The sequence below is a fragment of the Corylus avellana genome, chromosome ca2 (assembly GCF_901000735.1).
Source record: "Corylus avellana chromosome ca2, CavTom2PMs-1.0".
NCBI lineage: Eukaryota > Viridiplantae > Streptophyta > Magnoliopsida > Fagales > Betulaceae > Corylus > Corylus avellana.
This window is the reverse complement of record NC_081542.1, coordinates 13,541,830-13,555,549: the sequence shown is the minus strand read 5'-3', so window position 1 is coordinate 13,555,549 and position 13,720 is coordinate 13,541,830. Positions and strand designations below refer to the sequence as shown.

General features: G+C 35.0%; 1 protein-coding gene across 1 annotated transcript; it reads left to right on the top strand.

Annotated features, from left to right (window-relative positions):
• The first annotated feature begins 4,048 nt into the window (after positions 1 to 4,048).
• On the top strand, positions 4,049 to 12,224 carry LOC132172341 (autophagy-related protein 18g-like). Its single transcript, XM_059583825.1, has 9 exons — positions 4,049 to 4,596; positions 6,176 to 6,640; positions 7,069 to 7,506; positions 8,358 to 8,603; positions 8,720 to 9,559; positions 9,664 to 9,821; positions 10,705 to 10,838; positions 11,123 to 11,635; positions 11,739 to 12,224. The coding sequence occupies exons 1-9, from the start codon at positions 4,417 to 4,419 to the stop codon at positions 11,741 to 11,743; spliced, it is 2,979 nt and encodes a 992-aa protein (XP_059439808.1). The 5' UTR covers positions 4,049 to 4,416; the 3' UTR covers positions 11,744 to 12,224.
• Positions 12,225 to 13,720: the final 1,496 nt, after the last annotated feature.

Here is a 13,720-nt window from a genome sequence, read left to right as displayed (position 1 = left end):
GCTATCTTTTTATAAACTGCCTGAATTTCATTGAAATAAGTAAATTCGATTCGTCCTTAAAACGTATGATTTTTAGATGCATTTTTAATAAAATTTATAAGACATATTATTAGAACAAAGGTAAAGAAGGGGTACTGAAAGGGTTTAATTTTTTAGATATACAAAAAGATTTGAAAATAAATATAAAATAATTTTTTCACCGGAAGTTAATGTCATCTATAAAATAGTATAATAGGGTAAGCTTAAAAAATAATAATAATAATAATAATAAATAAAGTATAGTAGGGTGAATGATTGTGTAGATGAGTGGATGAGTTAGGTTAGACTTACTTTATACAGGAACCTACCAAAAATCAGCTACAATGAATCTTTCACGCTAATATCCAACACCACATAAACCCCCAATCTTGTCAAGGCTACGCACTCCCACCAACAGATTAGGCTTAGGTACTTTAAATAAAATTACAATATAGATGCGGTAATTTTTTTTTATTTTTTTTAAGGGTTTTGATTGAATTTTAAGTGTTTTATGAGAATGAGAGATAAAAGTAAAATTCAATTTAACCTTTAAAACAGCACCTAAATCAAATCTCCATTAAAATTCTTTTAAACTTAGTCCTTATATATATAGCTAAGAAAATTGTCGAAACGATTTAATTAATGACAATTTAATAAACTGAGTTGAAAAAAAAAAATATTTGTTTGATAAAAAAAATTTAGAGAGTTTTTTTTTTTTTAAAATATTTTGATGTGACATAAAAATAAAATAAAAATAGTTTTAAGTATTTATATTTAGAGTTATTTGTAATTTTTTTTTTATTAAAACCTAAAAAGCTTTTTTTTTTTTTTTAAATAATGTTATCAAACCGGATGAAACTTTTATTATTGTTTTGCAAATAACAACAACTAGTGCATTGAATTTGAAGTGACGCCATATTTGTCCCTTAGTTTAACCAAATAGCCATGTTCCGCAAATGACATCATTTTAGTATCCTCTAGGATGTTATCACAAAAGGGTTATTATGAACTCATTCTATATACATAAAATACTAAAGTCAAGATTCTAATTACAAAATCCTCTAGATTTCAAAAATGTCCTGAGTCTCTAGGTAATTTCCAAGCCCAAATGGTGTCATCTTGAACATAATATGACCAAATGGGAAGGAAATTATGTCATTTTATTATTTATTTTAAAAGTTTAAATAGTCGAATAGATGTAAATTTAAGAATAATTATAAAAATTATTTTCTATTTTAAGAAGATGGGTAAATCCCGGGACGAAAGAGGGGTAGAGGCCATACCCCCATAATTCATAAGGAAAAAAAAAAATTAAGGTAAAAAAAAAAAATAAAAATAAAAAAATAAATAGAGCATACTGATCCCTAGCAACAAATTTTGTTGGCCTTTGGCCCTTGTATATACTGGTGAATCTATTAAATTTGCAAAAAGATATAATTACAAGATGGTTGAGAGAATAACCTATAACATATCTCTAAATTTAGTCAGCATTTTAACACGAGGCATGTTACACTAATGGGTTCCAAAATATTGTAGCCAATCCTGTCTCAAAACCACTAACATTTCTCGGTTATGGTTAAATTAGATTTTATAGGTCTAATAATCTATATATTCTTTGAAAAAAAAAAATTGTTAAATGACGTAATACCACGTACATAGTTAACTCCAAACAAAATAAAATATTCACTTAAAATTGATTCTCTTCGTTTTACACAACTATATTCTAAGTAATAAGTGAGCATGAAGTGGAGAACATCTCGTTAGTTACTTAGTTATGTTTGAGAGGAATTTTTGTCTTTTCATTTTTTGATGTGACGAAAATGCCTCTCAAATATAACTGATTGAATGCTCTCCGGTTCAAATGAATTGGAGATGATTCTAATTCGAGTGAGCAACAAACTAATTAAATTGATATTCACTTTATTATTTTATTAATTATTGATAATTAAAAACTCCTAATAAAAACTATTGGTCACTCTCATAAAAAAAAATATATTAAGGGATAAATGCAAATTAGTTCATATGATTGGCTTAAATTACAAATCGATCATTGTCCTATCAAAATGAACTCAAATAAATATTTTTATATTATATCTAATTAAATATTTTTTAATTCAAATAAAATAAAGGGAATTATAATTTGAGAAACTTTTAAATTTCTTTTAATATGACGGGACGTAATTTATGATTTAGAGCAACCGCGTCAACTAATTTTACACTTAACTCAAATAGTATACTCGCACTGAAACTGCAATTTCCCATCACAATAAATGAAAAAGACGAGTTAGCTTTGTCAATGACGGGACATTGATTAGAGTAATAAAATCAACTATCGAATCCCAATGCCAAAACGATGAAAACAAGCAAAACCAAAACGGCGTGTGTCAGGGGATAACTTGGGCATCACTAATAAGATATTCTTTCTTTCTCAAGCTATCAATAATTCAATATCGGCGGTTTCCACCATTTTTTTATTTATCCGGATTAGGATCGATTATTTAATTTATAATTCTTACATCTTCGGTCCATTAAGCAAACTTAAGTATGTTTAATAATGATTTTGATAATTTATTATTTAATAAAAAAAATGATGTGATATAATATAAATATTTTTGGGAAATTTACATTTAAAAAATACTTTATATTTCATTTTTTTTAATGTCTTGAATAAATTGTTAATAATTTTGAAAAAATAATTATTTGATTTCATATAATATAATGTTACTAGTTATAATACATTAATAATTATGATGAATATTGAGATGATAAAAGTCATCTTAAATAATTTAATTACAAATATTGACATTTTAAGAATTTTATTATGATAATGTTGAAAATTGCATGCCACTTCCTTGATGAGGGGAACTTATAAACACTAAAGAATGGCTTCTAGAGGCTGATGGGGGTGAGCCGGTGAGAATATCTATGAATCTATGATGCCTAAATTATCAAGAGACTTAAAAAACCTCTTGTTCTTTGAAGGGAAGAAAGTTTGGGATAAGTGTGTCAAATGAATGAGTGAAACTTATGGCAACCCTAAATGAGTGGGCATTCAATAACAAAGTTCAAACAATAAAGACAATACTGAAACAAATACAAACACAAACAATATACAGTGAATCTATTGATGGTCTTAAAGAAACTATAAACAATATGAGCATGTTTAAGGGTTGCACAACCCGATAACAAATGGCAAGGAGGCTAGATAAGGAGTCACATGAGGTAATAGTAATGACCGCCGTGAAGTGGTTGTTGAGAGGAAAGATCTGTTGAAGATTGAAAAGGACAAGGGGGAGCAGGATTTGGAAGGCCAAGGCCACGGGACATGGGAGTTTGATGAAGGCGCGGAGGTGAGCGGTGGGATGTGGAACGACCGGTGAAGGTGTCTTCCTCATACAATTTTGCCACGTAGTGTCTTTCGATTGAGTTGTCACACCGTGGGTAAGCAACATTTAATACCAACTATTCCTTCGAGGAAAGTGGTGTTGCCATACCTTCTGCATCGTGAATTAAGATTTTTTTCATTTCAAATGAACTAGATAATATCTAGTTAGTTTTAGTAGAGTGATATTTTTGTTCCCTCAAAAAGTGAAAAAACAAAAATGCCCCTCCACTATAACTAAACAGGATATCATTCAATTCATTTGAAATGAAAAGGATCTTGTTACCTCTGTCGCAAAAAATTTGTTAATAAGTCGCTGTGTTACCCCTTTTTAAATAAGAGGTGGGATTGAGTGCAAAGCAGTCTATTGCAATCTTTCTACCACTGCGGAAATGGGGTTGAATCGATGGACTAATTTCGATTTCGGCCTATCGTTGCTTGGAATGGACTTCCTGGCCTGGGCCCAGTAGGTGAAAGTACAGGTGTATCATATTTTAGAAATATTTTATTTTATTTACATTATTTTCCTTAAAATTTAGAAAAAAACAAAATTAACCAAAATAAGAAAAATAAGAAAAAAAGAAGAAAAAGGAAAAAAAAAAGGAGAAGAAGAAGAAGTGAAATTCAACTTATACAGCCCAAAGCGGTGTGTTTATAACTCTAGTGGATGAGAGAGAGAAAGCGAAAGAAAGCAGAGTGAACTTAGATTGAAACTACAGAGAGAGAGAGAGAATGTGAAATAGGAGCAGAAAACACAGAGAGAGAGAGAGAGAGAGAGAGAGGCTTCGTGGAGGTGTGAAAGTCAAACAGAAAGGAAACGGAGAAGAGATTTGTGCGAGTGTTTATCTTTTGGGATTGTGTGGTCGATTGCGATCGTGTTGAAGTAATCGGATGACATGCCCGATCGTCGGCGGCGATCGGAGATGTTCGTCTTCGGAGGCGGTGGAGGAAGAGGGAGGAGGTGGCGGAGGGAGTAGCTCCGGCGAGTCTGTGGCAGTTGAGAGAGGTAGTGGTGGATGATGAAGAAGGGAAAGGGAAAGAACAACGGCTTGTTGCCCAACTCTCTGAGGGCCATATCTTCGTGCCTCAAGACCTTTTCCACGAATGCCAGCACCGTCGCTTCCACGGTACGCTCTGCCGGCGCGTCGGTCGCCGCTTCGATTTCCTCTGCTTCCTCCGAGGATCACAAGGATCAGGTACATCTTTCAGACTTTGACTTTTCATTTCTCTCCTATTTCGTAAATTCCAGACTTGCTTTGATATATGCTTCAAATTTCTGCCTAATACTGTTCATCGTTGTTTGCTTCGCATGGGAGATTTAATTGTAAAATCTCTTTGATTTTTATGCCTGTCAAAATTTATGTTAGTTCAGAGCTGAAACTTTCATTACGTGGCTAGCCTGTTGAGTATCTCAATTGAACTCAAAAACGCCATAGGCCTCATGGATAGTGGCGAAGCCAGGAGCACTTTGAGTATATGCAAATCGTCTGCAGACTGTATGCTGCAATAAGATTTTAACACACGTGTACGTGCAATATGTTTAAATACGGAGGAATAAGTTACATTGTGAGTGAGACTACATATATTATTCAACTTCAGCTTAAATGTAGTGGGGGGATTGGCTTAAGAATGTTTCTGTTAATATAATAGGATGAAAGATAGATTTAGTGGTAACTAGAAAAACAGGGGAAGAAAGCCAAAGTTGGTGAGGGGGGAGACAAAGAGAGAATATTTACAACTTTGAAAGTATCTCTAGAATTACAAAACTCAAAACCTAGTTTTATATTGTAATTTTAAAAGAAAAATTATCCACTAAATGTTTGGATGTTTCAGGAAAATTTCAACATATAATATCGTGTATTGACAATGAAAAATTAAGTATGTGATACAGTGTATTCGATTTTGCGCTTAAAAAACTATTTATTCTCATTGTATATTTTATTTTATTTTTTTTCTTTTTAAAAAATGAACACCACATTTTTAGTCTAAAAAATAGGTCTAATGTAATGAAACTACGAAATTCTGTTTTTCTTTTTTGGGGAGGGGATTGGCATCCCCACCTGGCTCTGTCCATGCTTATGGGCTTTTACCAACTGGTCATCCGTGATCACCCCTATGTTGAAGTTAATACACAGCTTCTTAATAGTGCTTTAGCTGTTTGAGCAAGTTATATGGTGCTAGTATAGTAAAAAAATTTAGACCTCAAGTTGCCTTTCTCATATGTGAGTGAAGAACATATAATCTTACCAAATCTGTCGCATTTGGTTCTTCCCATAGTTTGTGATAGTTTACTGGGAGATTGGTGAAATTTAGTTTGGAAATTAAGTTAAAGGGGCATGATACTGACTATGTGGGAAATGATTGTGTTTGAATGACACTTTGTTAAGTGTTTGAACTGTATTTTAAATATGACCTTGCTTTGGAAAAACAAGACTGTTTGTAAAAGGTATGGTTACATATGTATTCTACTAGAGTTAATCTATATGCCATTCATGCAATTCTTTTGGCTTTTAATTTTATACAATGGTGTTTGGTGCTTTCTTTTAGCTTGCACCTTATAGATAATATTCCATGGTGTTGTCATGATGTATATTTCTTCCAGCATATGTGGATTGGGGTTAAAATTATACAATATTTTGATTCTGAAGACATTTTTTTTTTTCTTTTTGCAATGCGTAGTGTTGGATTCCCTATTTCTTTGCTTTATGCATCTGCTCCCCTTTTTGTAGAGCTGTATTTACCAGATTGTGCTTCTGAACTTTGGTTGGTGAACAGGTAACCTGGGCTGGCTTTGACAGGCTAGAGCTTGTTCCATCTGTCTTCAAACATGTTCTCTTGCTTGGTTATCAGAATGGCTTTCAAGTCCTTGTTGTTGAGGATGCCTCTAATTTCAGTGAACTCGTTTCGAAGCGTGATGGCCCAGTTTCATTCTTACAGATTCAGCCCTTCCCTGCATTGACTGATGGTAATGAAGGATTCAAAATGTCACATCCTTTGTTGCTGGTTGTTGCAGGGGATGAAACCAATAGTTCAAGCCTTGGTCAAAACCGTAGCAATTTGGGTGGGTTAGGCAGAGATGGTAACATGGAGTGCCGATCAGGAAACTGTGCCAATTCTCCTACAGCTGTTCGATTTTACTCCCTTAGGTCTCATTGCTTTGTGCATGTCCTGAGATTCCGGTCTGCTGTCTGTATGGTTAGATGCAGTCCTCGGATAGTAGCTGTGGGTCTTGCAACACAAGTAAGATGGCTTATCTATGGCATTTATTTAGTTAGAACCACGTTAAGTTTAGAAGTACAGATATGTAGGTTGAATGATATTTAACCATCCAGTATATTTTTCGGATTTTCTGTACTCTGTATTCATCTGCCTTTAACTCCTAATTCCTAACGTGAGCACCTATATGTTATCATGAGTCTGCAATTAACTTGTTCAATGAATCTGCTGCTTAGGATATAGATTTGGGCTGTTAATGGGATGGTGTATTTCTGTCAGTAATTGGTCTTAATTTTTGAAGTCCTTTTTGGTAGTCAGGACTTAAGAAGTAGATTCGTACTCTGAAGGTGTGATGCACTATCGTGATATCAATCTATTGAAAGCAGTGGCATTTATAATATAAGGGTTATGTACCACCTAATTGACTAAATCTTTTTGATATTTGGTGGCAGATTTACTGCTTTGACGCTCTCACTCTCGAGAATAAGTTCAGTGTTCTCACCCATCCTGTTCCTCGGTTGGCAGGACAGGGAACCGGTGGGGTTAACGTTGGTTTTGGTCCGATGGCTGTGGGTCCAAGGTGGTTAGCTTATGCTTCCAACAACCCGCTGGTGTCTAACATGGGTCGCTTAAGCCCACAAAACCTCTCTCCTTCTCCTGGAGTTAGCCCATCAACATCACCGGGCAGTGGGAGTTTGGTGGCTCGCTATGCAATGGAGTCTAGTAAACAGTTGGCTGCTGGACTAATCAACCTGGGGGACATGGGATGCAAAACTTTATCTAAATATTGTCAAGAACGGCTCCCTGATGGATCGAACTCTCCAGTATCACCAAATTCAGGCGCGAAAGTTGGCAGGCATGCAGGATCAGATATGGATAATGCGGGGATGGTTTGTCTTTAATTCCCTCTGGATATTTGCGTATTCTAACTATTATATGGAGACCATTGATCTTAATATTGGGCCTATCTGATGTGAAAGTTAAAAATCTCTTGTGAAACGTAAGTTTTGTTTGTTGTTTGTCCTGGAAATGGTGTCAGCCGACCCTGCTATTATTATGCTTGAATCATAATGCCTTTGATATGTTACATAATGATGTAAAACTTCACTCAAATGCTGGAAATGAACTCTCTCTTTTACTTTTGGAGCATAACTTTTTGGTGGCTAACGCTGAGCCTCTATATGGGTCTTGGGTTTCGGGTGGGAGGGCTTGTATCTTAGGGCTTTTGTGTTCTAACGATTTGTGTGGGTTTTGAAGGCTTTTGGGATTCTCTGGGTGTTTGTTCTTGAAGGTTTTTGAATGGGTCTGTTGGGTGTTTGCTTTGAGGGATTTTGGGTGGGTCTGTTGGGGTTCTTTTGTGGGTGAGTTTCGGGTTCTGCTCTTTCTTTTTCTTTCTCTAGTTAGGTGTTCCCGCTTGTATACTTCCAGTGTACGTAGGGGCGCCTTATGCTTTTAATAAAACTTGATTATTACTTATCAAAAAAAAAAACTTTTTGGTGGCTAAACTTATTGATGCTTTCTTGTCATATTCTGCAAAGTTTTCATGATATAGTTGACCATCATTAAATTCTTTATCTGGAGTAAAAGCTACCAGCATATAATGACTGCTCGGCCCTAACTTCTTTCTGACCGAATAAATAAAACGTTAATGTTTTATTTAGTCTATGAACATGACAATGCTGAAAAGGAAAGAAGAAGTGAGATGTAGTTGGTGACTCTCAGTAGTAATGGCTGACTGCAGGTTGTTGTCAAGGATTTTGTCTCCCGAGCTGTCATATCGCAATTTAAAGCTCATACCAGTCCGATATCTGCACTAAGTTTTGACCCTAGTGGGACCCTTCTGGTTACTGCCTCGGTGTATGGGAAAAACATAAATGTCTTCCGGATAATGCCATCTTGCATACGCAGTGGATCGGGGGCTCAAAGTTATGACTGGAGCTCTTCTCATGTGCATCTTTACCAGCTGCATCGTGGGATAACATCAGCTGTTAGTATACATTCAATTTAAAGATGATTATTGGTTTCTACAGATTGATTTTCTTGTAAGACCTAGATTCATATAAGTTTTATTAATTCCCTTTTCTCTGTTTATCTATCTGACAGATAATTCAAGACATTTGCTTTAGTCATTACAGTCAGTGGATTGCAGTTGTTTCATCCAAGGGGACTTGCCATGTTTTTGTTTTGTCCCCTTTTGGTGGCGATGCAGGGTTTAGAATGCTTAGTTCCCAAGGTGAAGAGCCCTCCCTGTTTCCGGCTTTGTCTGCACCTTGGTGGTCTACTTCGTCTTGCATCAGTAATCAGCAATCTTTTCCACCACCACCACCACCTGTTGCCCTCTCTGTTGTGAGCAGAATAAAATATAGCAGTTTCGGATGGCTTAATACAGTTAGCAATACTACTGCCTCTGCAACGGGAAAGGTTTTTGTGCCATCTGGTGCTGTTGCTGCTGTTTTTCATAATTCTTTATCTCAAAGTCTTCAGCATGCTAACTCGAAGGCCAATACTTTGGAGCATCTGCTAGTTTATACTCCATCAGGTTATGTAGTTCAACATGAACTTCTGCCATTAGTTGGGATCGAAAGATGTGACAGTGGTTCAAGGAACCAGTCAGCTTCATTTGTACATATGCAGGAGGATGAGTTAAGAGTGAAAGTTGAACCCATTCAGTGGTGGGATGCATGCAGAAGGTCAGATTGGCCAGAGAGAGAGGACTGTTTTTCTGGTACCAATTTTCATGGAAAAGATGCTACTGAGGTGATTCATAATAAATCAGGTTCTGGAGATAACTATGGAATGGATTTTCTGTACATAAATGATGGTATCCAGGGTAAAGACATGGTGACAACTTCTGAAAAGTCTCATGAAAGATCTCACTGGTACATATCTAATGCAGAGGTGCAGATAAGCTCTGGAAGGTTACCAATATGGCAAAAATCTAAGGTATTTCTTGTGTTAAAGTTGTGAGACCATTATCTTCTGCTATTTTGGTTGTGATTTTTATTTTTATTTTTTTAATTTTTAATTTTTTATTGTTATTATTGTAGATCTGTTTTTATATGATGGATTCTCCAAGAGTTGATACTCTTGATCATGGAGAGTTTGAAGTTGAAAAAGTCCCCATCAATGAAGTTGAAATAAGGCGGAAGGAATTATTGCCTGTTTTTGACCATTTCCTTAGCATCAAATCAGACTGGAGTGACAGGTAATGCCCATATATTATACGTTTGTTTCTGGTTTTGGTATCTCTATATTAATTGGTTATTGATTCTTGTCATGATATTTTCATGTTTGTATCTTGATAAATGATTGTGGTTAAGATGGCTTTGAACTTGTCTATTGTTGGACAAGGATGGTGGTCTATTTGCGTGTTAATTGAAAAGGACATGTCAAAGTAACCTTTCAACGACTTCTATTAACTGTTATTATTGCCGATGTTGTTGTTGTTGATAAGCGGGATAAATTATACTTTTACCTTTATTTTTTATGCCTAGGTGTCACTTCATTAGTCCATATTTTCGTTGTTACCAAAGCACTTAGATGGTTCTTATCTTTTTTCTTTCCAAGTTCATGATGGATTTTCTCGAAGTATTTAAAGATGGCTTATAGGTTTCTTACCATAGCCTTGAGGTTTGTTACTGCTAGGGTTAATTTTGTATCATATACTTTCAATAGATTTTGGTGCCTACAACAATAATTTTCCTTTCAATATTTGATCATAAATGTATATTCCTTGGCTGCTACAGTTTACAGTTATCTGGTGACATAAATGTGCAATCTTAGGTCTAGTTGCATCTGCCAAGAATTTCTCACATTATCTTCTACTTTTGCCATTTGTCAATTTTGGAGTGTTGCCCAGACAACTTGGGGTGTTGTCTGATTGCTCTGAGATTTATAAAGTTAAAGCAAATCTTCTGTTCACTTTGAAGAAACTGAGAATTTCAATCTGTCAGACATGATCCCAGAATTTGTCTGACGTCATATAAGTTCATTGTTCTGAAGAAACTGTCTGTGTCCATGAGTCCTGTTTTATTGTGCTGATTATTTCTGCTATTTATGGAGTACTTGCTTGTTGTTGTTGGATTCAGAGAGCTTTCTGGTGGAAGATATCCTTATTCATCATCTTCAGAGCCTCATCCAGGTGAAGGCAAGATCAACGAAGAGACTGTTATTTGTCACTCAAAGCCAGCATCACTTAGTTCAACTGAAAGCTCTGATGGGGGTAAGAAATGAGTTTTCAGAATTAAATGGTATTTGGACATCATCTGTCAATATTATGCTTGATTGAAAACAATTAATGTCAAACTGCTGAAAGTGCTCTCTTGTTTTTGCATTAACTTACTGGAGGAAAGAGTCTAAAGATATAATCCTTCCACTCCAGGATGTGCTAGTTCTTCCTTAGTGTAGCTACTAGCCAACATGCAGTTCTGGTTTAGGAGTGTTATACTTAAAAATGGAGTCCACATGAATTCCTATTAATTTATTTATGTTCAAAACTCGTCTCAGGTTCATCAAGAAGAATCGAGAATTTGTTTGACTTGGATCAAATAAATAGTGAGAAGTCTTATGCATCTGGTTGCCAAACTTTGAATGAGATTTACCTGGAAAGAAGAGGGAATGCTAATGTTGAGCCGTCTGTATTGAAGCAGAACTCCTCAAACATTGTATCTATTCCATCCGAGCATCCAAAAAATGTCGATTCTCAAGTTGACAATTGTGTCACAAGCGAAGCCCCATGTTTAAACACTGATGGGATAACTGAGGTCTCAAATTTTAGATCTGACCAATATGCTTATAATATGAATGGCCTTGATGAGGCGCCTGCAACTGTGCACAATCCAGTTGATTTTGGGCCGTTGTTTAAGGCGGGGCACTTTGAGATAATGCAGCACAATTGCCATGGATTAACTGAAGTTGGTACTGTTGATGTTGACAGCGGCAACTGTGAGAGGGAAAAACCAGGGGAGGATGGGGAGGACGATGAAATGCTTGGTGGCATGTTTTCCTTTTCTGAAGAAGGTAAGAGACCTGAAACCATAGACGCAACAATTGCTTGACTAATAATGTCTCTGATTGCTTCTGATTACTCTGTATTGGTCCCATCTTTTTCTCCTTTTCGCAGGTTGATGCATAAATTAAGAAAAGCTTCTGGGTTTGTGCAATTACAGAGTCATCTCATTGAAAATGGGGGGAGAAGGGAGAAAGTTCCGCTTTAGGCCTTCAAGACTAGGGATCGATGGTGTAGAATTTTCGCACAATCAAAGCGAAAAGCAGTGTAAATAAAGACTGACGTGTTGGCAACTAATTAAGCCGACGTGTTGCCAGAGTATGTGGTTGTTCTGTGTCTCATGTACATTCTGTAGATGGAAATTCTTAAATTTGTGCAGGGTGCTGGCTTTGGGCAAGGAGGTAAGTTTAAAAAACTCTTGGTAGAAAGTATGAAATGAGTTTACATTTCCGGTCTTGAAGTTCCAGTCAAGACGGTCTGTACATATGAATTGGTGGTGTGAGCAAGTATTCTCCAGCTGTATAACGTTTTTTTATTTCCCTCTGGGGGCGAAAAAGTGAACAAGGAAAAAGAAAAAGAAAAAGACGAGTTGACATTGTATTCACAGATGCTTTCTTTCTCTTAAGCTGCGGCTGGTGGAAACCGCATATATGATGGAAGACATTGGATATTTGAATTTGTGGTTTTGAAAAAAAAAAAAAAAAAAAAAAAAAAATCTTTAAATTACAATGGTGGGAATGAGGTGGGGTTGGATTAGTTACAATTTATTTCTCTATAGGTTGCTTTGAGTTTAAGTGTTAATGTGGGGTTTAAGAAGTGCATTTTATTCGCTTAATTTTGCGTCCTTTAATGTTTTTTAATCTAATTATTTAAGTTTGTGTTTTTTGATATATACAACATTACTTATCAAAAAATTATTCAAGTTTGTGTTATCTTCTATCTCAAGAAGAACGTTTAGAAAACACAAATAATAAATAGGTAACCTCATTGCAACTCGAATTATACTATCCAATCAAAAACAGATGCACTTTGATATGAAGGAAACTTTCAAATCATTGGTTAATCCTTCGGATGTAGTACGAGCTAAGGGTGTACATGTGGATGTGGGTGTGGCTATGGTTATTTGTAGTATCCGCATTCGCAAAATACGGATATCCCTTTTAGATATTTGCATAATGCTTTTACTAATTGCATTTGCGTGGTTATTGTGCCGATTAAATGCGTTTATTATCCTTTATTCACAGATTAGATAATGAGTTTTTTGTACTTATTTTATTCTTTTTGGCCTTCTTTGGGTCTTTATTAAAGCCTATTTTAAACGATTTCGAAAATAATTTGAACTAGTTTTTAGTGTTTTGATTTAATATTTTTGAAAATGTTTGATTTTAATTTTTTTGAAAATATATTGATTTTACATTACTTTTTGAAAACAATGTAAACATATAATTATCCAACACGTCGTTTGGAATATAATATAAAAAATATAATTATATATAAATGGTATACGAATGCAGTTTGTATCCGCATATGTGGATAGCAGATAATGGATGCATGCGGTTGATATATGCCGCATGTACATCCTCTTATCACGAACTATAAATACGTAAATTGTAATATTCTCTCTTTAAAATTTAATTAGCATTTTAAGGCATCAACCAATCCTTACGGTGCTCCCATTAGCTTAGTTGAAGATTAATATGGGCAAAAATTTGCTAATAAAGACAATTTTCATGTAAAATTTAATTCTTCCCACAAAGATAGAAGGAAAACTAAGTTTATATTTAGAGTAATGCTAAAAGAAATATCCATGCCTTTATTTTGTGTTCTTTTAAACTTGATGTAACTCTTAAAATTATCATTGTATTTATAATAAATTACTATTGAATCAAAATTCAATAATAATTTTAAAAAGCTACGTTAGTTAAACAAAAAAGACACGTAGATGACATTTGACATTACTCTTATATTTAATAAAAAAAAAAAAAAATTTGGTACAAAGGAAATGCACTCTGGGTTGGGGCATAAAGAGCCAAGGGTCCCAAATAGTGGAATGTGATTCTCTTAAGAAGACTGAGATTTCATGCAAGATCTTTTTT

Excerpts from the sequence above, each read along its gene's own strand:
- LOC132172341 (XM_059583825.1), top strand. The coding sequence starts at position 4,417 with ATGATGAAGAAGGGAAAGGGAAAGAACAACGGCTTGTTGCCCAACTCT. Across the intron at positions 6,641-7,068 it reads CTGTGGGTCTTGCAACACAA|ATTTACTGCTTTGACGCTCT; the intron begins GTAAGATGGCTT and ends ATTTGGTGGCAG. Across the intron at positions 10,839-11,122 it reads AACTGAAAGCTCTGATGGGG|GTTCATCAAGAAGAATCGAG; the intron begins GTAAGAAATGAG and ends AACTCGTCTCAG.